This window comes from Nicotiana sylvestris, chromosome 10 (assembly GCF_000393655.2).
Source record: "Nicotiana sylvestris chromosome 10, ASM39365v2, whole genome shotgun sequence".
Taxonomy (NCBI): Eukaryota; Viridiplantae; Streptophyta; class Magnoliopsida; order Solanales; family Solanaceae; genus Nicotiana; species Nicotiana sylvestris.
In genome coordinates this window covers 95,945,992-95,972,443 of record NC_091066.1, presented here as the reverse complement: position 1 = coordinate 95,972,443, position 26,452 = coordinate 95,945,992, and the positions used below count along the sequence as shown (strand labels likewise).

At 35.0% G+C, this 26,452-nt stretch overlaps 1 protein-coding gene and 1 long non-coding RNA gene across 2 annotated transcripts; both read right to left on the bottom strand.

Annotated features, from left to right (window-relative positions):
* Positions 1–4,955: 4,955 nt before the first annotated feature.
* On the bottom strand, positions 4,956–22,747 carry LOC138879699 (uncharacterized). The gene is made up of 4 exons (XM_070159331.1): positions 22,742–22,747; positions 22,532–22,658; positions 5,901–6,066; positions 4,956–5,799 (listed from the first exon to the last, which is right to left on the bottom strand). The coding sequence occupies exons 1-4, from the start codon at positions 22,745–22,747 to the stop codon at positions 4,956–4,958; spliced, it is 1,143 nt and encodes a 380-aa protein (XP_070015432.1).
* A 2,218-nt stretch (positions 22,748–24,965) lies between these two features.
* Positions 24,966–26,035, bottom strand: LOC104242460 (uncharacterized). The gene is made up of 2 exons (XR_715004.2): positions 25,713–26,035; positions 24,966–25,585 (listed from the first exon to the last, which is right to left on the bottom strand). It is a non-coding gene; the product is annotated as an uncharacterized lncRNA (long non-coding RNA).
* Between the last annotated feature and the right edge of the window lie 417 nt (positions 26,036–26,452).

Genomic DNA, 26,452 nt, shown 5'->3' with positions numbered 1-26,452 from the left:
TCAAAACTTTTCTTCACCTAAGGTTAACATTCCTGTAGGTGATGAACTTACTCCTGGTGAAGTTGTTGATCAAACCTCTTCCGCTCAAGTTGAACCTCTTGTTGTTGATGATGCCATCTTGAATCCTTCTGATAATACTAGTTCGGAACCTGCCCTATAGTGAAAGTTTGATTGAAAAGTTTGTTGTTTTGTGTTTTTTTGGTGGAATGTTTAGGAAGTTTACCCCTGGTCCATTTTGGGGTTTAGTAATGATTGAAAGTTTTACCCCAGGTCTGTTTTGGGGTTTTGCATCGAATAGTGAGGTTGGAACTAAGTTTACACTTAGTTTTATATAATATTACTTTCCGAGTTTTTGGTGGTTTAACTTTGTCTTATTTTGGGGTTTGAAGACAAATGTTTGCCTTATGTTTATAAATTTCAGCTTTATTTTTCGCCTTTGTTATTTAACTTTGCATTAAAAAATGCTTCAATGCTTCATGACTCTTTTGAATAAGCACGAATTATAAAAGAGGGCCCTTTTATAAACGACACTAAATGAAGAAAACGTCTCAACTTCATATTGGTGTAAACATAGGAAAGAAGGAGTAGGAACATACATATTTCTTTGAATAATTTGAGGAAGTCTTGTATTCTTGAACTTTTAAACTGTATACTTTACATGTATTCAAGTAACATCTACAACTCTTTCATAACTATTTTCTTTATAACATATTTTACAAAATTCAAGGGTATATCTTGCAACCCACGACTAAATATTGCCTTTAACCTAAATACTGGTAAGAGTTTGTAATTTATATTTGCAAGTGTTTACTTCATCGTAGGTTTTTGAATTAGGCTTGTGTTTTTTGCTCTTGATTTGCTCACAACTTTTTGATTTGTTGGGTAGATTGGCTCAGGGTTGACTCGAATTCTGTCTCTTCTAGTCTTCTTTGCCTTCCATATATATAGTCCCCCAAGTGTTAGAGCTTTGAAGTATAAAATCTCGAGCGCTTGATTATTCCTTCCATATGGTCCATTTTCTGAAAATGAAAAACATACGGGACTCGGAGGTATATATATTTTTTAGATGATGACCGCTTAACCCTTTTATTTCCATCAGAAAGGTTGTAACCTAGACCGAGGATGATTTTGCATCTCGCATGTCTTTTAGGTCTAAAATCATCATTTGGTGTGGGCTAGCTTTATGCCTATCATCTAAAATGGTTAGTATAATTAAAAAAGAATAAATCTTTAATTTGAATAAACTATACCTGACCGGGGGTTTTCCCTTTCAGAAGTATTACTTCTTCAAATGAACATCATTCTAATTTGATGGGAGTACTTTGCTGTCCATTGTTTCCAATTCATATGTACCCTATCCAATAATACCTCGAATCTTGTAAGGTCCTTCCCAATTTGGGCACAATTTTCCTGTATTGGCCGCTTTTGATGATTGAAAAACTTTTTTGAGTACGAAGTCCTCAATCTTGAAGTACCTAAGATGAGCTTTCCGATTGTAGTGTCGCTCAATAATTTGCTTCTGTGTTGTCATCCTTATTAGAGTTGTTTCTCTCTTTTCTTCAAACAAATCGAGATTTACTCGCATCTCTTCATCATTTGATTCTCCGGTTGCATGGATGTAGCTTGTACTTGTATTTCCTATTTCAACTGGAATTAAGGCTTCGGCACCATAAACAAGTGAGAATGGTGTCTCTCTCATACCTGTTTTTGATGTTGTTCGATAAGCCCATAAGACTCCTAGTAACACTTCTGGCCACTTACCTTTTGACTCCTTTAATCTTTTCTTCAAGTTATTAATAATAACCTTGTTTGTTGACTCGCTTGTCCATTATCCACAGGATGATAAGGTGTCTAAGTTATCCTCTTAATCTGCCAACTCTAAAAGAATTCTATGATTTTTGCGCCTATGAATTGCGGGTCATTATCACACACAATTTCTTTTGGAACTCCAAACTGGCATATGATGTTTCGCCAAATGAAGTCCCTGACTTCTTTTTCCCGCACCCGTTTGAAGGCACCTTCTTCTACCCACTTGGTAAAATAATCAGTTAGTACTAGTAAAAATCATACCTTTCCTTTGGCTTGGGGTAGCGGACCCACGTTATCCACCCCCACTTCACAAAAGGAAAAGGTGCAATAACTGGACATAATAAGTCTGCTAGGCGATGTATATTATTACCGTATCGTTAGCATTTGTCACATTTGGCCACAAAGCTTTTTGCATCTTCTTCCATTTTTGGCCAATAATATCCTGCTCTAATTAGATTTTTTACCATGGATCATCCTCCTGCGTGATTTCCACAGTGTTCTTCATGTACTTCTCTCATCACATACTCTGTTTAAGAAGGTCCAAGACACCTTGCTAAAGGTCCATCGAATATCTTTCGATATAAGTGCCTCGATCCAAACAATAATGGGTAGCTTTTCGTCGAAATGCCTAAGCCTTTTTTTATCTTCAGGTAGAATCTCGTACTCCAAAAAATTAACAATATCGTTTCTCCAATCCCAGGTTAAATTATTGAAAGTTACCTCATTTTTATCTTGATCAAGTGCTAAATGAAACAAATGTATTACGAAAGCATTTTCTTCATTTGTCACTTCTGCGGCGGATGCAAGATTAGCCTGCTTGTCTGCTTCAACATTTTCCTCCCTAGGTATTTGCACGATTTTCCAAGACTGGAATTGTCTGATTAAATCTCGTGCCTTTTCCAAATATTGTTGCATACTTGCCTCTCTAGCTATATAAGTCCCCTGCATTTGATTAACTACAAGATGCGAGTCGCTCTTGATTACCATATGCTCTATTCCGAGCTCTCATGCCAATTCTAGACCTGCAATTACAGCTTCATATTTTGCTTCATTGTTAGTAATGGGATGACACTTTATGTCTTGCCTTATAGTTTCTCCCGAAGGTGGGATTAGAACAATGCCTAAACCCGCTCCTTTAACATTTGAAGAACCATCAGTAAATAGCGTCCAAGTATCTAGATAGACCCGTTGAATATATGGAGTTCCTTTTCTGCTTCTATCACTATTCTTGGACTAAAGTTTGCCACAAAATCTGCTAAAACATGTGACCTTATCGCAGTTCTAAGTTGATATATGATATCATATTCACTTAGTTCTATGGCCCACTTGGCTAATCTACCTGATAATTCCTGCTTATGCAATATATTTCATAAGGGGTAAGCGGTCACTACAGAGATTGGGTGACATTGAAAATAAGGCCTTAATTTTTTAGATGCCATTATTAGGGCTAAAGCAAGTTTTTCTAAATGAGGATATCGAGTTTCAGCATCCAATAAAGACTTGCTAACATAATAAATTGGAGATTGTTTACCTCTGTCTTCTCGAACTAACACTGCACTTACCGCCATTTCTGACACAACGAGGTAGATGAGTAGCCTTTCTCCATCCTTCGATTTAGCTAGCAACGGTGAGTTTGACAAGTATGTTTTTAGATTTTTGAATGTTTGTTGGCATTCTTCAGTCCACTCAAATTGACTTTGCCTTTTCAACACTAAAAAGAACTTATAACTTTTCTCCAAAGATTTAGAAATGAACCTTCCCAATGCTGTTATCCTACATATCAACCTCTGCACCTCTTTTTTGCTCGTGATTATATCTGGTATTTCTTCAATGGCTTTAGTCTGTGCTGGATTTACTTCAATTCCTTGGTTAGAAACAAGGAAACCTAAACACTTACCTGAAGACACGCTAAATGCACACTTTTCGGGATTTAACTTCATATTGAATTTGTGGAGAATCTTAAATGTATTTATCAAATGTTGGATGTGATCCCTCGCTTGTGTTGACTTGACTAGAATGTCATCAATATAGACTTACATGGTTTTTCCCAAATGTTCTTGAAACATCTTTGTTACTAACCTCTGGTATGTGGCTCCAGCATTTTTTAGGCCGAAAGGCATGACTTTATAACAGTAAGTCCCCCTGTCTGTAATAAAGGAAGTTTTTTCCTCATCTAAAGGATCCATTTTTATTTGATTATATCCTGAGTAGGCATCTAAAAACTTAATAATTCATGCCCTGCAGTAGCATCAATTAGTTGATCTATATGTGGTAAAGGAAAAGAATCTTTAGTGCAAACTTTATTCAAGTCAGTATAGTCTACACAAACTCGCCACTTACCATTCTTTTTAGGCACCACTACAGTACTAGCCAATTAGGATATTTTACCTCTCATATAGACCCGATTTTTAAAAGTTTTTGTACCTAATCTTGAATCACCTGGTTTTTGAAGGATCCTTGCTTCCTTTTCTTCTGTTTGACAAGTGGATATGTTGGATCTTCATTCAGCTTATGGGTCATCACCTCCGGTGGTATACTTGTCATATCTGAATGCGACCAAGCAAAGCAATATGCGTTAGCTTTTAAGAATTCAATTAACTTACTTTTCATCTCTGGGCTCAGGTTGGTTCCGATGTAAAATTTTCTGTCCGGCCAATGTATAAACAGCACCACAGTTTCGAGTTCCTCAATTGTTGTTTTGATATTTTCGTTCTCTTCTGGCTCTTGAATAGTATCAAGCCTTGAGTCTACATCCGTTTGTCCATCTCCAACTGACGTTTGTGTTGCTAAATCCTCAACTGAATTCTATAATTACTATTTTTCGTCTGCAAAGTCATTTTTTATGCTTGAATCTTCCACTAAATTGAAACTTCTAGAAGCTTGTTGATCACCACGGATTTGTCTAATTTCCCATTGCAAAGGGAACTTAATAACCTGATGCAAAGTAGACGGAACAGTATCCATCTCGTGAATCCAAGGTCTATCGAGGATCATATTGTACACATGTCCATACCTATCACTTGAAATTTCATATCCTTGACTACTCCTTCTGCGAATGTGGTGAGCACTATCTCCCCTATTGTAACAACGCTCGAATTGTCAAATCCGGATAAGGTACGTGCTTTGGGTACCAATTTGTCATAAGCTTACATCTCATTTACCACTCTTAAAAGAATGATATTTACAGAGCTACATGGATCTATCAAATCTCGTTTCACATTAGTATCATGTACAAGTAAAGATATTACCAGTGCATCTTTGTGTGGGATCAACACGCCATCGGCACTTGCATCATCAAATGTTATATTGTCTTCTTCCAAAACTTGGTGAACTCGCTTTCCGTAGGTAACTATGACTTTTGACACCTTTTTTGCAGCCGTATATGTCACACCATTGACCTCCTCTCCTCCACTTATCACATCAACCGTCATTTTCGGTAATGGAGGTTTTGGTGGCTCCTGTCTATTCTTCATATATGCTTGCTTACCCTTCTCACTAAACAAATAGGTTAAATAACCTTGTTTTAACAAGTGCTCTACTTCACCTTGTAGCAATTTGCACTCTGCTATTTTGTGATCGTGATCATTATAAAACTCACACCAGAAATCTGGGTTTCTTTTGCTAGGGTTCAATCTCATTTCTTTTAGCCACCACACTTTATCTTCCATACTTCTTAAAACAGCTACCAATTCAGATGTACTAACATTGAAACTGTAATCACCAATCTTTGCTTTTGAACTAATGTCGTTGTCCCGCGTATCTCGCTCTGTTCTAAACTTGGATGACGAACTCGCATCTCTGTCCCTTGATCTGGAATCGTACCTTGGGTTCTCTTGTTTTGAACGTGAATCCCTTCTTGTTGATCCCATGTAAGGCTCATGCCTGTTCTTACCAGACCTTTTTTCAGTTTCTGGTCGCCTCGAACTTATTCTTTCATCTCCCCGTGACTGAGTGATCGTGCCTTCCTCTATCCACAGCTTCGTGTTATATCTGTTGTAAACATCATTCCAAGTTATTGAGGGAATTCTCGTAAACTTTATTTGAGTCTCTTTGTGTCTTCTAAGCTTTTTTCATTTAGGTTACTTGCAAACGCCATAGCCGCCCAATTATCGGGTACACGTGGTAACATCATCCTTTCACGCTGGAATCTATCCACGAATTCCCTGAATAGCTCTGTATCTCCTTGTTTTATTTTGAAGATGTCTTCCATCCTCTTTTCAAATTTTTGAACTCTCGGGTGTGCTTTTATAAATGAATCTGCAAGATCAGTAAAAGAATCAATAGAATTTTTAGGTAAAAGAGAATACCATGTTAGTGCTCCTTTGTGAGTGTTTCACCAAATTGTTTGACCAGCACTGACTTAATCTCTTGCTTGGTCAGGTCATTGCCTTTCACGCCAGTTGTAAATACAGTTACATGATCTCGTGGGTCGGTTGTCCTATCATACTTCAGGATATCGGGCATCTTAAACTTTTTTGGAATCGGCAAGGGAGCGGAACTTGGCTTCTAGGGTTGTTGAGAATATTTATCAATATCCACTCCTTTGATTACGGGTGAAACACCAGGTATCTGCTCTATGCGATCGTTCTACTCCTTGAGCTGTTTATGCAAAGTTAGTACTAAACTTTGTAAATCAGAATTAATTTGGATACCTGACCTTCCACCACGAGATTCGCTGGGAGTTCCTCCACTGCCCGAATTGGCTAGTCCTGAGCGTGGATTCTCTATGGTTGCGGAACTAATTTGTTTAACCAAAAATTATGTACTTCGGTCAAAGCTTATTTTTAGAATTACTCGAGCTATAGATAATCAAGAAATTCTATATTTTCTCAGTGATAAGAAAGGAAATGAAATAGCAACGTAATCAACAGAAAGTAAAAGAAAATAATTGTATTCCAATAATAATCAAACGTGTCTTTACAAATGAAATCCCCTTCCCTTATATAGGAATCTATAAGTACAACGTCTCTTCCCTTTTATGACTGAATCATTATGAATATTAATGATATTAATGAGACGTTATAATTGACAATCATAACTATTTATGAAAATTCTGTAACGTCTATGATCATTCATTCACATTAATTGGCGATTCATAAATCTTCCTTCTTTAATGTCTTGATTTATTATGCTGGTGTCTCTTCATATAGCAATTCAGACTCGAGCGACCATACCTTTTTATCTCGTTGGTGATTTGTCCGTACCTATTACAACTCGTGCCTCTTTTAATGCATCTCTCAAGTTGTCGCTTTCTTAATGATTCACGTGTCTTGCCATATCAGCCACTTATATAAATCCACATGTCATACTTATTTTTATCAATACAGTTATATGACAACATGTGTTGTTTACGAACATTTATCACTTAAATATCGTTGTTTAATTTGGTTTGAACAAAGAAAAAAGAAATGGGATTTGGAGAAAGGGATTTAGTTTTCCCATTGTCACACACAATTTTCACTCCTTTTTTTGGACAATAAAATGTCGAGAAATTTTCAAAAGTTATTTAAAAAATAGTAAAATACTAGTAGTAGTCTTTTTTTTGTTTTTCGTGCTTCACTTTGTCTTCCTTTCCTTCTCTTTGTTGATGATAAATGATGAAAAGTGCATGTTTTTTGGGTATGTTTGCATATTATTTTTTATGTGAATTGTGAAAGATTACATGATTTTTGAAGTGAAATATGATCATTACATGTTTCTTATATATAAGAGTAAATTTGGCTAATAAGTGATCAAAAGATATCAATTTGTTGCAAAAAGAAAAAGACGGAAGAACTGGGAGCTCGTCCACTCTCGTGCATGGCACGAAAATAGATGCAAAAAGGATACATTTGAGTGTACAAAAATAGCAAAGTGAAGCGGAGGCACGGATCGCTCCCCAAAATGGAAAAAATTCAGAGGCTAAATCTGCATCTATGAGTGCGTGAGGCGGATTCCAGCTTTTCTATTCGAAATTGGATTGCATTGGACAGACCTTCATCCTACCTAGGTCATATAAAACATGATTTTTACACAACTTTTGACGGAGAAGACGCTACTTCAGGGTTAGACAACACCTTTCGAGGCAAAAATAGGCCAGGAGCAAGGAGGAAGATACAACCGAAAGTTTTTCCTTTCTTCTTCCTATTTTCTATTGTTGGTTATGAACTTTAGTATTGTATTTCTACATACTATAATGAGTAGCTAATTTATTATCTAGAGTTTTAATGGAACCTTTTGGAGGATGAAGTCTTGTTAAGTTTTAATATAATTTAGCCGTTGAATTTCTTTACTTGTTCAATTACGTACTTATTTCAATTGATTGAATGGCCATCAAACTGTAGCTATTTATATGTATTGCTTGGGAAAGGGTACATATTGTAACGACCTGGCCAGTCGTATTGAGTATTTTAGCCCCTTTTCTCCTATTTAATGCTTTACATAACGCCCTCGACGTGACTTGCGAGGTTGATTGGTTTGATTTAAGGAGAGTTTTGGATTGATTTGGGACACTTAGTCCCTTGGATGGAGGCTTAAGTTGTAAGAGTTGACCGGAGTTTGACCTTTGTGTTGATGACTCTGGAATAGTATTTTGATAGTTCCAATAGCTTTGTATGGTGATTTTGGACTTGGGCGTATGACCATATTGGGATTTGGAAGTTCCTAGGTTATTTTGGCGAAAGTTGAAAAGTTAATAGGTTTGACTGAGGGTTGACTTTGGTGATATCAAATTCGGATTGCTATTTCGGGAGTTGGTATAGGTCCGTTGTGTCATTTGATACTTGCATGCAAAATTTTAGGTCATTCTGAGTTGATTTGATATAGTCCGACATGAGTTTTGGAAGTTGAAAGTTCAGATCATTAGGCTTAAATTGAGGTGTGATTCATAGTTTTGATATTGTTTGATGTGGTTAATGCCTCGTGTAGGTCCGTATTATGCTTGGGGATTGGATTGTATGATTGGACTGAGTCTCGGGGGCTCGGGTATATTTCGGATAGGTTTCAGACCATTTACTCTTGTTTTGGATTGATGTTTAATTGGTGTCTGGTTTCCTTCTTCGGGATTGCAAAGAGGAAGTCGCGTTCGCAGAGGTCATTTTGGTGTCAGACAGGTTTGTTCTTCGCGTTCGTAAAGTTGGGACCGCGTTCGTCGAGCTTGGGGGCAGTGCGTTCGCGATCAAATTTAGTGACTTAAATGGCATTCAAATTTGAGAAAGTTTCATAAAGTACTATCTTTTAGTGGTAATTAGCTATCTATAGATACCATTTGTTATATTACGGATTGTAGATACGTTTTCTGTTGTTATAAGATGTATTAGATGTATTTAAGCTACTGTATTCATGAATACAATAACAAAAATAAGCATGAATCAGGGAAGTTCAGCTAATCAGTTGTTGTATTCGAGTGTATTCGACTGTATTCATGGCATGAAACATGGGATTACAATTGGACTGCTGTAAATACAGTCGATTACATTGTTTTTAAATGGAACGTGAATCAATTAACATAATAAACTCCTAATATAACTTAACAAACTCAATTATAACACACAAATTTTGTATTTCCAGTTATAAAAAAGATTCTCAACCGAAAAACACCCCAAAAATATAGCAATCTTTAGAGAAATTATATAATACATAAATTATATTAATTAAAAATATATATGAATACATTCATGGAATACAACGAGACAATGAATACAATGAAATACATGGAATATAACGAGATACATTGAAATACAATGAAAAAAAGACAATGAATACATTGAAATACATGAAAATACAGCGAGATATATTGAAATATATTAACAGAAAATTCAAGTTGCTCAGCCCCAAACTCTGTCGTCTTTGTTAAAGAACAAACCCTAATTTCCGACGAATCCGCCGTCGAGGAATGGTGGCAGAATAAGGACTCTGTTAAAGCTTGAACCTTGTATTGAAGATGACGGAAGTTGAGAACCTCGAGTTTATCCAATATTAGGACGCTTCTTTCTCCAGAAGATGAACCTCGAGAAGATGACGTCGTCGAGCAATGGTGGCAGAATAAGGACTCTTCTTTTTCCAATATTAACATACCTATAGCTTTACTAATTTAAGACTTGCAGCAGTTAATTAAAATGGTGACTAATTCTGAAGAAACAAAATTGAGCATGAAGCTTTTGATTGACACCAAAGCTCCTAGTGCTATCTGTCCAAATTGTCGAAACCATATGTCAACATATTTGACGTGGTAACATATATGCATGCTCCGATGGAATTGGAGAAATTGGGATCGAAGAGAACGTAGGTGATGTGGGTGAGAGGAATTTTGAGATTGAACATCGTGTTTTCAGGGAATGGGGAAGAAATGGCATGTATTAAAGTAGAGAGAGAAAGAAAATAGTATAACTGAATAGCGTATTTAATGGCTTAGGATTAGGAGGTAACCAAAATTAGATATTTTGCTATAAACATTAAAAGGTATTTATAGAATATAATTTTTTAAATGGTATTTATTTCAAATAAATAATGTGTTAACCTTCAAAAAATTCTTCAAATTTAGCCTATTCAAAACATTACTTTTACATTTCACATGTATAATGCATTTAAAAACATTATGTTTCCCAAAGATAAATATTTTGATCGTGCTATGATATAAATATGTCACAGAGAACTGCTGCACATCGTTAACTTTTTGTTTGCCAGCGTAACCAAAATGCAAAAATGATGTTAGCTGCTCAAAAGATTAAGAGTTATATTAATCCCTCTCTCATCAAGGTTGCACAATGAAAATAAATTTTCATAGATAATATTTCTAAGAGGTTACATACTACACCGAGCCTTGGAATTTCGGAGTCCCAATATGGGGTCAGAATTTGAATCTCTACTTAGATTATTTTTTGTAATATCAAGATATTTTCAACGAGGTAATTTCAAGAACCACTCAACTTGAGGTGTCAAATGAGCAGATTGTGTCGATTTTGGGTGGGTCAAGACAGATCAAGTCAAAAAACCGATAATCCAATTAAAATCAGGGGGAAAAGCCCGACTATAGTTTAGTTTGATTTGGTTTGGTATTGGAAAACAAAATCCGATTATAATTCATTTGGGTTGGTTTTAACTAAAGAAAATCAAATAAAAACCAAACCAACCCGACATTACATGTATACAAATTTTAAAATATTTTATACATAAAAATATATATAATAATGTAATTCATAAATATTTTTTAAACTGTTTAATAGTTCTCTCTTTTTAACATATTATTTCAAGCATGGACTTCTAAGTTTTTAATGGTCCAGAATGTTTATAGTCTGTAAGTGTTAGTGTCACGGCCCAAATCCAACTAGTCATGATGGCACCTAACCCAACCCGCTAGGTAAGCCAATTAACAACTATCCAATTCCGATGAAATTAATAAGGCAATTGAATAAAAGAAAATATCTAAATCTGATACATTTCCCAATGACTGGTAGTGCAAATCATGAGCTTCTAAATTAGAATTTACAAAGCTGGTAAGAAATAAATACATCATTTGTTCGAAATGTACATAAACAGATTTTTTTTTATAAATCTAAGGCTACCATGAACAAGAGGCAGCTACATCCGGAACGCAGGTACATCTTCAATTCCAGCTCTCGTCGATCACAACAACATCTGCATGCAAGGTGCAGAAGTATAGTATAAGTACAATCGACCCCATTAACTCAATAAGTAACAAAGCTAACCTTAGGTTGAAAGTAGTGACGAGTTGGGACAAGGGTCATAGTCCAACACCAATAGACAACAACAATTCATAACAACATAATGAAAGTAATGAAAGAAGTAACTCAGAGATAAAATGCTCAGCTCGTTCATAGTTCCAGAAAATAGGTCTGTTTTTCAAGTAAATCCATGAAAATTTCAAATCTTTTACTGAAATCGCAAAAAAAAGAGTAAGTTTGAAAACTGTAATTTTTCCTAAAAAACTTTCAACAGGTGAATGTTTCATTTTCAAATGGCATGAGGAAAATACATATTTATGCCTATATGTCAACATGTGTGAGAAGTCAGGAATGACGTGATACCGTACAGCATGAGGAAAATGCATCTCTATGCATGTATGCCATGTGTGTATGTCAATGCAATGTATCTCAGAGATGAACTCATGTACTCACACTCTCAGCGTACTCAATCTCACTGTCTCACACTTTCCACTCATCATGCTCAACCACTCGACATGCTCAGTCACTCAATATTGTATATGGTCAATCCAGCCCAGGGAAAATTCATCCCGAATATATACATAGCAACTGACAGTTAGTCACTCAGTATTGTATAAGGCCAATGCAGCCAGGGGAAGATCCATCCCCAAATATAATTACTTCGCGCAAGATCCATGCCCAAGGAAGATCCATCCCTCAATAATAATCAATCGTGCTCACTGGGGGGGTGTACAGACTCCGGAGGGGCTCCTTCAGCCCAAGCACTATAATCCGCACAGAAAACTCACGTGCTGCACGGACAAATCACGTACTATAGTATCAATATCTGGATCTGCACGGACAACTCACATGTTGCACGGACAACTCACGTTCTATAGTATCAATATCTTCACAATCAGGCCCTCGGCCTCACTCAGTCATCAATCTCTCCAGTCTCTCGGTCTCACAATACTATGAAACTAGCCCAAAATGATGATATCATGTGTCAATAGATATCAACGAAGATTGAGATATGATATGAAATGATTGAACATGACTGAGTATAAATTACAATTTAAACAAGTACTTCGAATGCAAGATGACCTTAGTGGGTCCCAATAGAATAAGCATGAAGCCTAGACATGGTTTCTAACATGGATCACATCTCAATAACTCTAGTACGTAGAGATTTCATGATTACAGATAAGATTAGGTAACTACACAGTGCCACAGGAATAATGGAGTCACAATTCATACGGTGCACGCTCACACCCCCGTCACCTAGTATGTGCGTCACCTCAACACCAAACGCATAGCACGTAATTCGGGGTTTCATACCCTCAGAACCAAGTTTAGAAGTGTTACTTACCTCGAACAAGCCAAATCCAATACCGATCAAGCCGAATGATGCTCCAAAATTACCATCATGTGCGTACCAATCTCCGAACGGCTCGAAATTAGCCAAAAGCAACTCAAATACATCAAATAAAGCTCAGGGAAATAATTCCAAATGATAAGGGTCGAATCCTTAATCAAAAGCCCAAAATCGGCCAAAAGTCAAAACCCAGGCCCGTGCCTCGAAACCCGACAAAACTCACAAAATCCGACAAACCATGTAATTACGAGTCTAACCATACTAGTTTCACTAAAATCCGACTTCGAATCGATGTTCAAAACTCAAAAACTCAGTCTATGAAACTTTAGGCTAAAACTCCTCATTTCCTCTTTAAAATTCATCAACCAATTGCCAAAATGAAAATAGATTTATAAAAAAAAAATCAAACCAAGTGTAGAACACTTATCCCAATTCTTGTGATGAAAATTGTTTCAAAAGTTGCCTCAATCTGAGCTCCATAGCTCCAAATATGCAAAAATGACCAAAACCCTCGAACTTAAAGCTTATGTCCAGTCATTTTCGCCTTTGCGAACAAATGAGTTGCTTCTGCGACACAAACTCTGCTTCTGCGGACTCCATTAATCAGCTGACCTCTACACATGCGGACACTATTACGCTTCTACTCAATCGCATGTGCGAGGCTAAAGTGCGCATCTGCAAAAACTCCCAAACGAGCCGATATCCACTTCCGCGATCAAATTCCCGCGCCTGCAGACGCGCGGAGGCGCCAAACATTCCGCTTCTGCGGCCTTCCTCGCCTAGGTCTCACCTGGCTTCTGCAACTGCCTTGTGGCTTTTTCGACCATTGCACCGGTGCAAAACCAGCCACATATGCGATCACACCAGAACCAGCAGCTCCTTCAGCAATGCAACATGCAACAAAAATGATCTGAACCTCGTCCGAAATTCATCCGAGTCATTCGGGACCCCATCCAAATATATCAACAAGTCCCATAACATAACACAAACCTACTTGAGGCCTCAAATCACACCTAAAAATATCGAAACGATGAATCGCACCTCAATTCGAACTTGATGAACTATAAACTTTTCAACTTTCATAACTCGTGCTGAAACATAGCAAATCAACCCGGAATGAACTCAAATTTTGTACACAAGTCCCAAATAACGTAACAATGCTATTCTAATTCCCGAAACCACAATCCGAGTCCGATATCCACAAAGTCAATTCCCGCTCAAACGTATGAACTTTCCAAACTTTCAAATTTTTAATTTTCGCCAATTTGTGCTGAAATCTTCTAGAAATATCCAAATGCAAATACGGTCATACGCCCGAGTGTAAAATCACCATCCAGACCTAACGGGGCCATCAAAACTCCAATCCGAGGTCAAATACTAAAAAGTCAAACTTGGTCAACTCTTTAAATTTAAAGCTTCCTAGTTGGGAATCATTCTTCCAAATCAATTCCAAATAATCTGAAAACCAAAATCGACGATTCACATAAGTCATAATACATCATACGGAGCTACTCATGCCTGTAAACTATCGAGTGAAGTGCAAATGCTCAAAACGACCGATCGGGTCGTTACAGTTAGTTACTCAAATAAAGGCCAAAACAAAATCAAATCAATATTAAATAAAAGAAATTTCATTCAATACTAGGAATGACAATAGTGTTGGATATCTATTTTTTTAATTTTGCATCGGTTTGTATAGTGAAAACGCACAGCTTATTTTTTTATTGTTTAATCATGTAATTACTATTTAGTATTTATTAATCGTATTTATTTTAGCATGACTTTGTACTTTTAGATTATGTTCATTTCATTATGGCTTATTAGTTAGCAAAATTTTTTATGTTATTTTATTATTTTTATTGTAGAATATTCTAGTACAATGTCATGATTCATCTCACATTATTTTTTTTATAGTTGTATCCTAATAGGACCAAAGAAATATTTGGAGTACAAGTTATGTTTTGTGCTATCAAAATATTACCGGGAGAAAACCGAAAAATCTAAGAAAAATCGAGATTGAAAAATCCGACTTTGTTGGTTTAGTTTGATTTATCTATACTATATTAAAAGCACGAAGCCCCTTCGAGAAATATTGTTCGCCTTTTTTATCCTTTGTAAATGGAGTTCACATTGGACAAGATAGTCATTTAATTATATTCGTAACATTTAGGAGTTTAAAATCAACTAAAGTTTTAATTATTAAATCTTTCCTGTTTAAAGTATATGAAACTCCTAATAATTAAAATTTTAATCATAAATAATCTACCTAATATAAATCTTACTCTCACATGTCCTATTTTGCATACAAGATACGGATAAATTAATAGTAAGATTGTTCTCATCAAGGGGTTTAGCCTCCGAGATATGATCATATTAATAGTCGGGAGTGTTACTACATTGTCTCTCAATCAAATTGATATAGCTTTTACAAAAACAACGTACAAAGTCCAATTCTTTAAAAACATAAAAAAATTATTGAATAAAAGTAAATTAGATTTACATATTTAAAATATGGTATAAGCTAATATTAAAAATTTAATTCAACAAATAATAAATTATTTTATTTAATATCAAGAACAAATAATTAAGTATTTGAATTGACTAATTCAGAAAACAGATAAACTTTTTTCTAATTCATCATATAAATAAAATTAATTTTTAGGTTGATAAAGATCTTATTGTTAGACTACTAACAATGAAAGAATTGAGTAAGAAAATAGAGAAAAATCATTAGTGTATACTATTAAGAGTCAACTTGATTAAAATGCAAACTTGAAGAAAGGTAGGATACAAAATATATTATGTGTATACACTACCCTCCTCAAACCTCACTTTGTGAGTTACATTGAATTTGTTATTGTTGTTGTTGTATGATTTCTTTCTTTACTGAGTTAGCTAAATAGGATCAACAATTTAACATTTACCATTTTCATAAAATTATGATTTATTTCCTTAGATTCTATTTTATAACTCAAATATATTTTTTCAATATTGTTTATGTGATTATTAAAAGCCTGTGTCGTTCGTCTTTTTTTCCTTTAAAAATTAAGTTCACAATGAAAAAAATAGATAGAACTTTAAAATCAACTAAAATTTTATTTATTAGTTAATTTTTTTCTTATTTAAAATATTTAGGACTTTAAAATTAATTCAATTATGCCTTATAGTAATTTATTTCCTATTCTTCTGTAATAAACGTGTTATTACTCAAAACCTTTTTTAGGCGACACTAGACTAATGTTCCTATTTTTCCTATGATCTCTGTGGTGCAACTAATATTCTCTCCTTTTTGTTTTTCTTATTATTTTAAGCCGAGGGTCTTCCGGAAACAGTTTCTTTACTCCTTCAGGGTAGGGGTAAGGTCTGCGTACATACTACCCTTCCCAGACCCCACTTATGGGATTTTACTGGGTTATTGTTGTTGTTGTTGTAGACTAATATACTTTGAAACCCTAAGTTTAAGAGACAACACATACTCCTTAGTACTTTCTAGATGTGTGCCAATTAAAGATTATTTTTTTGTTATTTGAATTAGGTAACAGAATCATTCTCTCTAATTAGAGTTAGAAAGAGATATTTTACCTATAGATGTTCTGGATATATAGAATTCTTTATGTTTTTAGTCAATGCATTTTAATTTGTTTTGAAGTTTGAGTTTTATACTATTACATTGGACATATTTAACGCCCGATTATTTACATCAATATCAACACATGCTTCCAACAGTATTGCATTTAAAAGTTTTGACAGATATATGATTTACTCATCGATTTGGCGGGATCATGTGACTATTAGTCTAAATTTTGAGATTCCATGAGATGACGAAGCATAATTTATGGAATCATAAAAATCATAATCATGTAATTCCACAAAGTTTTGTCAAACAAGTCTTATTTTAAAAAGAAGTAATGGTGCCTTTTAGGATGTAATTTGGTTAAAATTGCTATTTAAATTATTTTTCTTGGTTGAATTTTTACATTAATGAAATTGTTAGCTATTAAAATTTCTCTATTTGAATTATGCAAAAATTCTTAATATTTTAAAATTTTAATTTTGAGTAAAATTTTACTTCTATAAATATTTTTCTTATTCGTCGTAATTTGAGAATTACTTATATAGGATCAGTACTCATCATCTTCATGAATTTATACTTTCATTTTACAACTTAAACAAAAATTTTAATATAATATTTATCTAATTTTAGAAAAAAAGTTTATATTTATTAAGAAAAGACACTGAGACTAGTAGATTTAAAAATTCGATACAATTGGTATCTATGTACACCCTATTGGTATACAATTGGTATTCGATACATTTCGATACAATTGGGACGAGTCGTTACAGCCCGTTGGGTTACCTCATTATGACCCATCCGAACCCAATTTTCCAGCGGGTCAAAACGGGTCTACACATTTTGACCCAATTACTTTTTAGTTATCACCCCCAACCCAATCAGCTTTCGACGGGTAAGCGTCTAAGTTGCTAGCTCTACACTCATTCTAGAACCTAATTTGTAGATGTGAAGCCAGGACAATTAAGTCTATTCTATTCTATACTAATGCGGTTATGTTCGGGCTAAGCCCGGGCCCAATGTTATGTGAGCAATAATGTATAAATGTATATCTTTGTTTAATTTTCTCTATGCCGATTCTTTGTGATAACACAATATTGATACCATTCAGAAACTTTCTAGGTGTTTTAAAAGGACGATACAGTTGGCTATATTCATCAAATAGAATAAGGCGAACATTTTTAGTTCAGATTGACAATCCTCTATGTCATTTACTTTTCAAAATTTATGCGCTAAGACTTATATCAGGTATTATATTAAACATTGTCTGCTCGTATATTTGTCCACTTTTCTTGTAATAGACAAATTAGTGAATGTACACGTTTAAAAATTTACCCAAAAATAAATTTTTCTGTCTATTACAGTAAATGATTTATTGTATGCAGTGCAAAAAAAATGTTCTTAGCCTTGCGGCCATTATTGGTGTTAAATAAGTGGAAGCATCTTTGATGGTTCTTTTAATAATTCACTTGTTTTCCCTTTTAAATTTTTGAGTAGGGTTATGGAGTTAGCGGCATGAATTATAATTAACGAAAGACATTTTCTAATAATTAAGTGTAACCAACTTCCTTCTACAAATATTTATTGAACTCTTTTTCATATTAAACCAGATTAAACATAATGTGTTATAGTTTGTTCAATTCTCTTCTACTATTGTCTGCCTCTCTAAGTTTTTTTTTTAACGATAAGGAAGCATATATTAATAATAGCAAAAACTTACATAGAAACTACATAGTCTCGTAGGACATTACTATTGTTTAAAGCCACTAGACTATTACAAACACTGGTACTTAATTGCTTAATTCCAAAACAAAGACCTTGCATGTCTTTTTCCAAAAGACAATCAACAAAAAGAGGGGGGGGGGGGCAAGGTGATAGCATTAATCAGGGTTGAAGTATTTGATTGCTTCCTTAGCTAAACGATTTGCCACTGCATTGCCTTCCCTAAACTTGTGCCTGATCACTGGGATTTTCAGTTGGAGCATCAATAACCTGCAATTGAGTAAACAGTTGTTAGTGTCACACCTCATTTTTGCGCGCCCGCCCCGAAGGGTAAAATGCGCGAGGGAGTTTTTCCAACTTAAGTGACAATATTCGAAATGGGATTATTTATTTAATTCAGAGTCGCCACTTGGGAAAGGTTTGGCTTTTGGTGTCCCAAGTCACCGATTTATCTTGAATCCCAAATCGAGGAAATTTTCGACTTTCCCAAATGAAGTCTGCGAACCAGAAATTCTAAGTAAGGAATTCTGTTGACCCGAGGGAAGGTGTTAGGCACCCTCGAATCCCGTGGTTCTAGCACGGTCGCTTAAATTGTTATAATGGCTAAATATCTGATTTAAATACATGTTACGACTTATGTGCTTTTATTGAGTTTAAACCGCTTTTATCATTATCATTTATTTTTTATAGAATTGCAACGTCGTGGAAATGCATCTCGAACCACGTCACAATCAATGCACCCGCAGTTGTTAACACGTTCCGACTCCGTTGAGATTTGGATTTGGGTCACATAAATGCGCACCCGAATTTAAGAAAAGTAACATTATTAAAGCGTGCCTAAAGAGAATATCGCGTTATTATTTTTGGGGAGGGCAGTGAAGTTCACTAAACCAAACCATCCCAGATTTTAAATATTTTATTATGATCAGTTATTGAGGGCCCCGCAGTTTGTGCATTTTATTTGGCGAGGCTCATCTCATTTTATGAAAGGATAAGCCTATAGCGATTACATTTTTTCTATTCTGTTTGTCTCTAAGAAAAGTGAAAGAGAGGAAAATGCACGCTAATTAAATTACATGCTTGATCAATTCTGGATTCCTGTTAATTATCTGATTAGTTATTTACAAGGCGGGGATTGTTTCGTGCCTTATTCCATGAGTGAACATGTTGTTATTTTGCTAAAGGAGATTACATACAAGATTAAAGGAAATGTTAGACTTATGCCAAATGTTCTTCAAGTTCGAATTTAAACTAACTTATTCGGGCTTGATTAACGGAATCAATCACTTATTGCATTTTTCACCCAAACTAGAAGCAAACTGATTGGCATGTTTGAAACAAGAATAGAGGTGAGATTTAGCTATTGATATACTAAACACCTATGCATTCCATATCATACGAATGGCTAAATAAACAAGATCACAATATTTAAACAAACTATGTTTCAACTGAGTACAAGCTAACCCAAAGTATTTTTCTGTTTGAGCTACTAAAATTACACGATCCTAACAATATTTATAAAGCCGTAAGTACAGCCACAGTTGATTAAACTCCTTTGCATCTTTCATTTCGTACTCATTGTTACTGTTACATCAGTGTGAGATTCAAAGTGTGTACCTGGATGTTGAATACAACAAAAGAAAAAAATACAGAGAAGTCAGCAGCAGCAGCAGCAACAAGAATGGCAGCAACAACAACAAATACAGCAGCAGTGGAAGCAACAAAACAGTAGCAACAAAGCAGTAGCAAATACCAACAGCAGCCAGTAGAGTAAACCAAGCAATAAGACCAGAATCCAGTGGCGGTTTCAGGAGAAATCAAGTAGCAAGCAAAGACAGACCCTCAACAATACTACCAAAGCCCAGAAAATTGAAATATGGCCCGGAAAAACCAAAGGTTGTAGAGAAGAGTCTACTAATATTCGGATGAGTTCAATAGCTTTAAAACTTCAGACACTGGACAGGATTGCCTATTTCAAACTAATGCCTTCGTTCTTTTGAGGGATGTTGAAATTCAGTTCTTGAAACTGAATTTAAACTGACTTTTGACTTTGAAACTGAGAGGCTTGATTTAAAACCTCCCTAGACTGATTCAGAAAAGCTTTTACCCCCTTATCCAATTTTCTTTTGTGTTCTGCCTCCCTCTTATCTCCTGATCTATTTTTATGCAGGTGTGTGTCTATCTGTGTGTATTTGTATATCTCCCCTCTTTTCTCTTTTTTATCTCCCTATGCTTTTTAGTCTTTTTTTTTAGCTTCTGTCTGTCTGTCCCAAACCAGTGGAAACTCTTCTATTTATAGCCTAGCATCAGCCCATTCAACAGCCTGTTAAACAAACTCAAATCCCTCCCATGTTCTCCTGCTGTTTTTTCACTTAAAGATAAAAATAGAACACTTCCCATGAGATTCTCCTGACAGCCTCTTTTTCATTATTATAAGGATTTATCTTTTATTATTTTAAACAGGTATGGGCAGCAGGAGTACATGTTGTCCATTATACTACAATGCACATGCTGCCCAAGGTCGAAAATGAGTAAACGATGCCATCAATTAAACTAAAATCTGAGACCTATCCTAGACTGCAGCTATAAATCAATCCTTAAATGTTTTCTGATTTAGCTAACAGACTAATACACATTGACAATAAACAACTAAGCTGATTCACAATGCTTCAGTAAATCAAATTAAATAGCATGAGTCGAATTACTATCATTCCAACTGAAACTAATTGACGACATATATCGAATCGACTACGCGAATCACAACACATACAATCGAAGCCAATGATCAGAATCCAACAGTATTAACATGTGATTCAAATTGTATTGACCAAACAAAGTTGCCCTGGAAACTAATTAATCGACCAAATTCAATTTCAGTCGATTGTATAGTTTACACACATACACACGATCAGTAAATGAAGAAAGACTCGACCAAATACAGAGGTCCGGGCAAGGTGGACAGAACAGTCGACACAAAACAAATCAACTACCATTTAGGCACATGAACAAACATTAACAAAACAAACAAACAAAATGAACTGACAAGAAAAAAGGAAAGCAGAAATACCTAAAAGGTTTGAAAAAATCAGAAGACCATGTCTCGGATTTGAATCGACCTTTCTTGGGGTTGAACGGACTTTAATCGAAGTGTTCTCAACTGAGAACACTTCGATTAAGGTCCATTAGACCCTAATCTTCTGGTTCAAACGGACAAAAATCGGACTCAGGACTTCTAGGGTTCTTAAGGCAGATTTGGGATTCAGGTTTTCCTGGTTGGATTCGGACCAAACCAAGCCTGGTTTGGTCATGAGGAAGGTCAGGGGAGTGCCTGACATGGATTTGGGGTGGTTTGGCATAGGTCGAGGCCCGGCTCGAATCTTCAAATGAAGATTCGAGACAGTGGGGGAAGATTCGAAACCTAAGGTTAGCAGATCTGTGTTCAGGGCGGTTGAGTGGTCCTAGCGTGTTAAGGTGGTGGTCACCGGCGTTGTTGCCGCCGGGTTCTACGGTGAAGGGAAAGGGGGCATCGCGAGGGTTCTAAGGGATTTGGGGTTTGGGTGAGGGAGACGACCTAAGGGCAAAGGGGGGGTCCGGCTTAGGGCGCGGGGTGAATGGATTGGGGTTGTATAGTTTAGTGGGACATTTGATCTGGACCGTTGGATCAAGGATGATCAATGGGCCAGATCCTTCACTGGGGTGAAATGGCGTCGTGTGATTTAAGTGAGACTGGGTCGGTCTCTGGGTTAAATGGGTCGGGTTAAGTAAGGAGTAGGGGAGGCCGTAGGATTGAACGAGATGGACGGCTCTGATTGAACACCCTTATACGGCGTCGTTTGGTTTTAAAACGGGAGTTAAATTGGACCGTTAGATATGTCAGATCAACGGTCCAGATCTGGTAGGCCTTGGACGACGTCGTTTGATGAGGCCGAATTGGACTGGGTCATGGGAAAATATATTGGGCCTGCTTCTTGGTCTCAATTTTAAACCCAAGTCTGAATTCCTTTAATTTTAAAACCCCTTTCTTTTCTTCTTTTAATTTCTAAAAATCCCAACTAAATTGTAAAATAAAACTATACAAACATTGAACAACAATTATCACACATATTAACATTTAATTAAAATAAAATCACTTAATGACAAAAATAGAATAAAAGATGTATATTTTTGTGATTTTCCTTTTAATAACCGAATTATGGTTTGATTAATTCCTAATAGTAGAACGATATCCTAAACTTACACACGACATATATTTTTTTGTATTTTTGTTTGATAAGACTAAATAAACACGGACAAAACCACAAATAGCTAACAAAATGCCACGTAAATTCCAAAAATTGTACAGCAAGGCCATTTGTTATTATTTTTTGATTTCTTTTGGAGTAATTGTCGTGTAAACAAAAATCACGTGCTCACAGTTAGTAGGGGCATTATCTTCCATAATCATTTTTATTATGTCTGTTGAATCTGATTCAATTTCTAGAGCAGCTAGTGACATATCCAGAGCTAACTCGAGGCCTTGCTCCAGTGCTAGTAGTTCTACCTGCAAAGAGCATGTTGCATAACAAGATTTGTAATATCCCATTATCCAGTTACCATTGCTATTTCGGAAGAACCCTCCTATACCTGCATGAAGCTTTTCTTTTAAGAAAGCACCATCAATGTTAAGCTTGATAGTGGGGGGTTTGGCCCATGGATTTCAATTTTGATTTTTGATTGTTGTGGGAGATTTTTTTCAATAAAAAAAAGATATTCCCATAATTGATGGAGAACTTGGTTAGCATTAAGATCCAGGTCCAGATCGTTCACATTATTGTTATCTCTAAGTTGTGTTCTAGAAATAGACATTAATAAATGAAGATAGCTTTTAAAGGTAAAGACATTAAATTCTCTGTTTGGCAAACTACAGTCCTTTTTCTAAAAAAATTTAACTTTACACTTGGAATTAAGCAACAAGACTAATCTGGTGCAAATATCACATGAAGGTAAAAAAAAATCTGAATCTATTCATAATTGCTACTGACCCAATTAAAATCCCAAATTCAAAAGGTGAAAATCAGTCTTCACTGGTGATGAATATTGAGCTAAAGTGAGTCACATGGCGACTCATCTCATTCATTATTAGTCTTAATTAATTTATTGCATCTCATCTTTCCAACTCCAGTGTAATGTGTAACATATTCAAAACCCGAATTTGGTGAATTTAATTTATTTTAAATAATTGTTTATAGCATATGTTTTATACTAGTCATGTAATAAAGATGTCTTATCAACATAATACGAAGTTGCCATCATATAGTGTCTTCTAGAAAATTCTACGCCTTATCAACTTGTTTTTCAAGTTTACCATAGTAAAGGCAACTGAATTTATCCTTACGTACGTAACAAATTAAATACGATTGTAGAGATTAAGTAAAAGAAGCAAAAAAAGACAATTTAGGTTCTACAAAAAGTATTTGAACTAAATCATGAGGAAAAAGTTATTTTCCTTCAAAATAATTTAATGCAATTCTCAATTTATAAGAGTTTAAACTTTCATGTAGTCCAATATAGGATTGTTTTAGACCGTAAATTTCAAAAGTCTTCCTTTCTTTCCGTATGAAAATCATTTATATCCTGTTAAATTTGCTTTAAAAATCAACCCCTGCTTTAAAAATCAACCCCCCCCCCCTCCCCTGAGTAATTGTCATTCTCCCCCTTATTTTCTAATTAATTTTTAAATGCCTAGTTTAACCTCTATATTATCAATATTTATCTTTCTATTAAATTTTTCTTAATATCATTATATTTTTCTCATTTTTCTAATATCTATGTTATGAACTTGCCTATATAATAACTAAATTGCATTTTTAAATTAAAAAGGTAATCAAGCGTATGATTTAATGATGTTGAATAATAAAAATGATGAGCGAAATAAAACAAATTACTCATATCAATAATTTTATTAATAGTACTTAAATTTCCCAAGCGCAAGATAAAGACTTTGATTAAAAGCAATTACCTAAACTAACTTAGTAAAATTTGACACTAGAAGTACTGACCGAAAGAGTATTTACTTTTATATCTAGCTATTCTAAATGACATTCAAGAGAAAAACTATGTTTAAGCATGTACCGAGTTAATTTGATTTATTTGATAAAAATTTATGAGTCCTTTGAAATTATTGCAATCGTCTAACCAATAATCATGTATGCCATTTAGAATTTTTATTACCCAAATGATAAATTATTTTTATGCCTTCTGGAATATACTAACCTAGTATGTTGAATTTAGTTTCAATTGTTCAAATAAGCATATCTCTCTTTTTGAATTTAAATTATAATCTTGGTGACGAAAAATACCGTAAAAGTAACGGATTTTGTTTAGCATTTCAATTTGGTGTATGCACCAGTTTACTCTTGTATAGACAATTGACATTTACAAGAACTATTCAATCACATAATCAATTGGAAGTCTCAAAAGACTTTTCGGTTGTCCCCACCCTTAAAATTGTTGATTTCCATAACCACAAATATTTACACATGGATGTTTAAATCATTCCAGAAACATAACTAAACACTTAAAATAGCTTAAATAAATAGGATGAATTTATCAATCTGAGTGGTATCATGGTGTTTCTGCCAATGTTATTTTGGGACCAACTAATAATGATCATAAATGAACACTGAGGATGAACAAGGGCTTCTACATGTTATAACTCCAAACTTTGAAACTTATATATTTTCCTATTCATAAGTTATTTTAGAACATTATGATGAATTTTAATGAAAAATGTACTATTTTTTGTTGCAACTATGAGCAAATACACAAAAGCTGCTTATTTTAACCATTAGGTTCGCAAGTCATAATGTTCGAATGATCAATATTTTAAAGTTACTATTATATTAAGTATTCTATTAACAATCTAAAGACAAAAACGGTTGTTTCTCCAAAGTGAAACTTCAATGAGTAGACACCTCATTCTTGTGGGGCCACAGTAATGAGATAACTTGGCAGACAAAGTGACACGTTTGGAGGCTATAAAGTAATGAGATATCAAAGTGGGCAAATTGTCTTTACAACCAAAAATAAATAAAAGGGCTACAGTAGTCCAATCAAAATAACACAGAGGAAAGTAAGATTTCAATGTTATCCCTGTTGGACTGCAAACACACAGCACGACCCGAAGCTCCTTAACTGTCTCTTTTGATGTGGATAAGTTGATCAAGAAATATACTTTTGAGTGATGTCCGAAACCTAACTAATTGCATTCCTACAGTTCAAATAAGGTTTTTCTACCCAGGAAAAAAAGAAAACAATCAAGTCTATTAGGACAGAGGAATACCTATATGACTTACACTTCTATAGTGGTGCTTCAATTGAAAAAATCACATTTCCAACTCAACTCATTTCCTTGTGTCTTCATTAATAAGAGTATCGTTAGCACTTCTGTCAATTTAGGACTTTTGGTTAAGCAGCAATGTTCACAAGCTGTCGTAGTAAGCAATTTACCCAATATAAACAATTTTTGCACAACAACAATTTGGAAAATACCTAGAGCCAAATAAATTCATTTAAAAAAATCATTTCTCTGCAGCAAGCAAGAAATATAAATTACCTTTCAAGATGAACAAGAGAGTTGTGATGGAACTATCTTGTCACAGCATAGAGTTTAGATCCAGAGAGAAAAGTGAAATCGTTGGACAATAAGGTCTGAGATCGGATGCCTATGTTAATTTACAGAAATTCCAGGGGAAACCGGGGGGGGGGGGGGGGGGGGAAGGGAAATTCCCCATTTTCCAAGAGCGAAACTGGAAGAGGAATTGAGCAATTGTGAAAATCTGGAGGAAGAACCAGCGTATGCACTAAGCGTTTGTACGTGTCAAAACCGGGTAAAACAAGAATACTACGTGTGTTTGGTTAAATCAGTTGTAATTTTTCCAAAATACCCCTGATAACCCCAAGCTTCTCAAATTGTCCCTTATTAATAGTAGGAATATATATATAGAAATAACAAAAAAAAAAATTGTTGTCAGCTACCCAAAAGAATGAACAATTGGCAGAAAGTTGATCATTTCTCCTTTAACTAGAATGAAAGAAATTACAGGACAATGACAGCCAGCACAAGATTAATTCAAAAAGGAAAAGGGAGAAATGCATATATATTTTGAGAGAACAGTTCAATTACCAATTGCAGAAAGTATCCTAGTTTCAAATTTCTTGACGTGAACGTGTTTACTAATCACACATGGAGTATCATATATCTATCAAGAACATATTTAGTAAACACAAACTCAAACAATTTATTATGGCACAAGAACGAGATAAACAAATTTGCTTAACTAGAAGAAAAGAAGC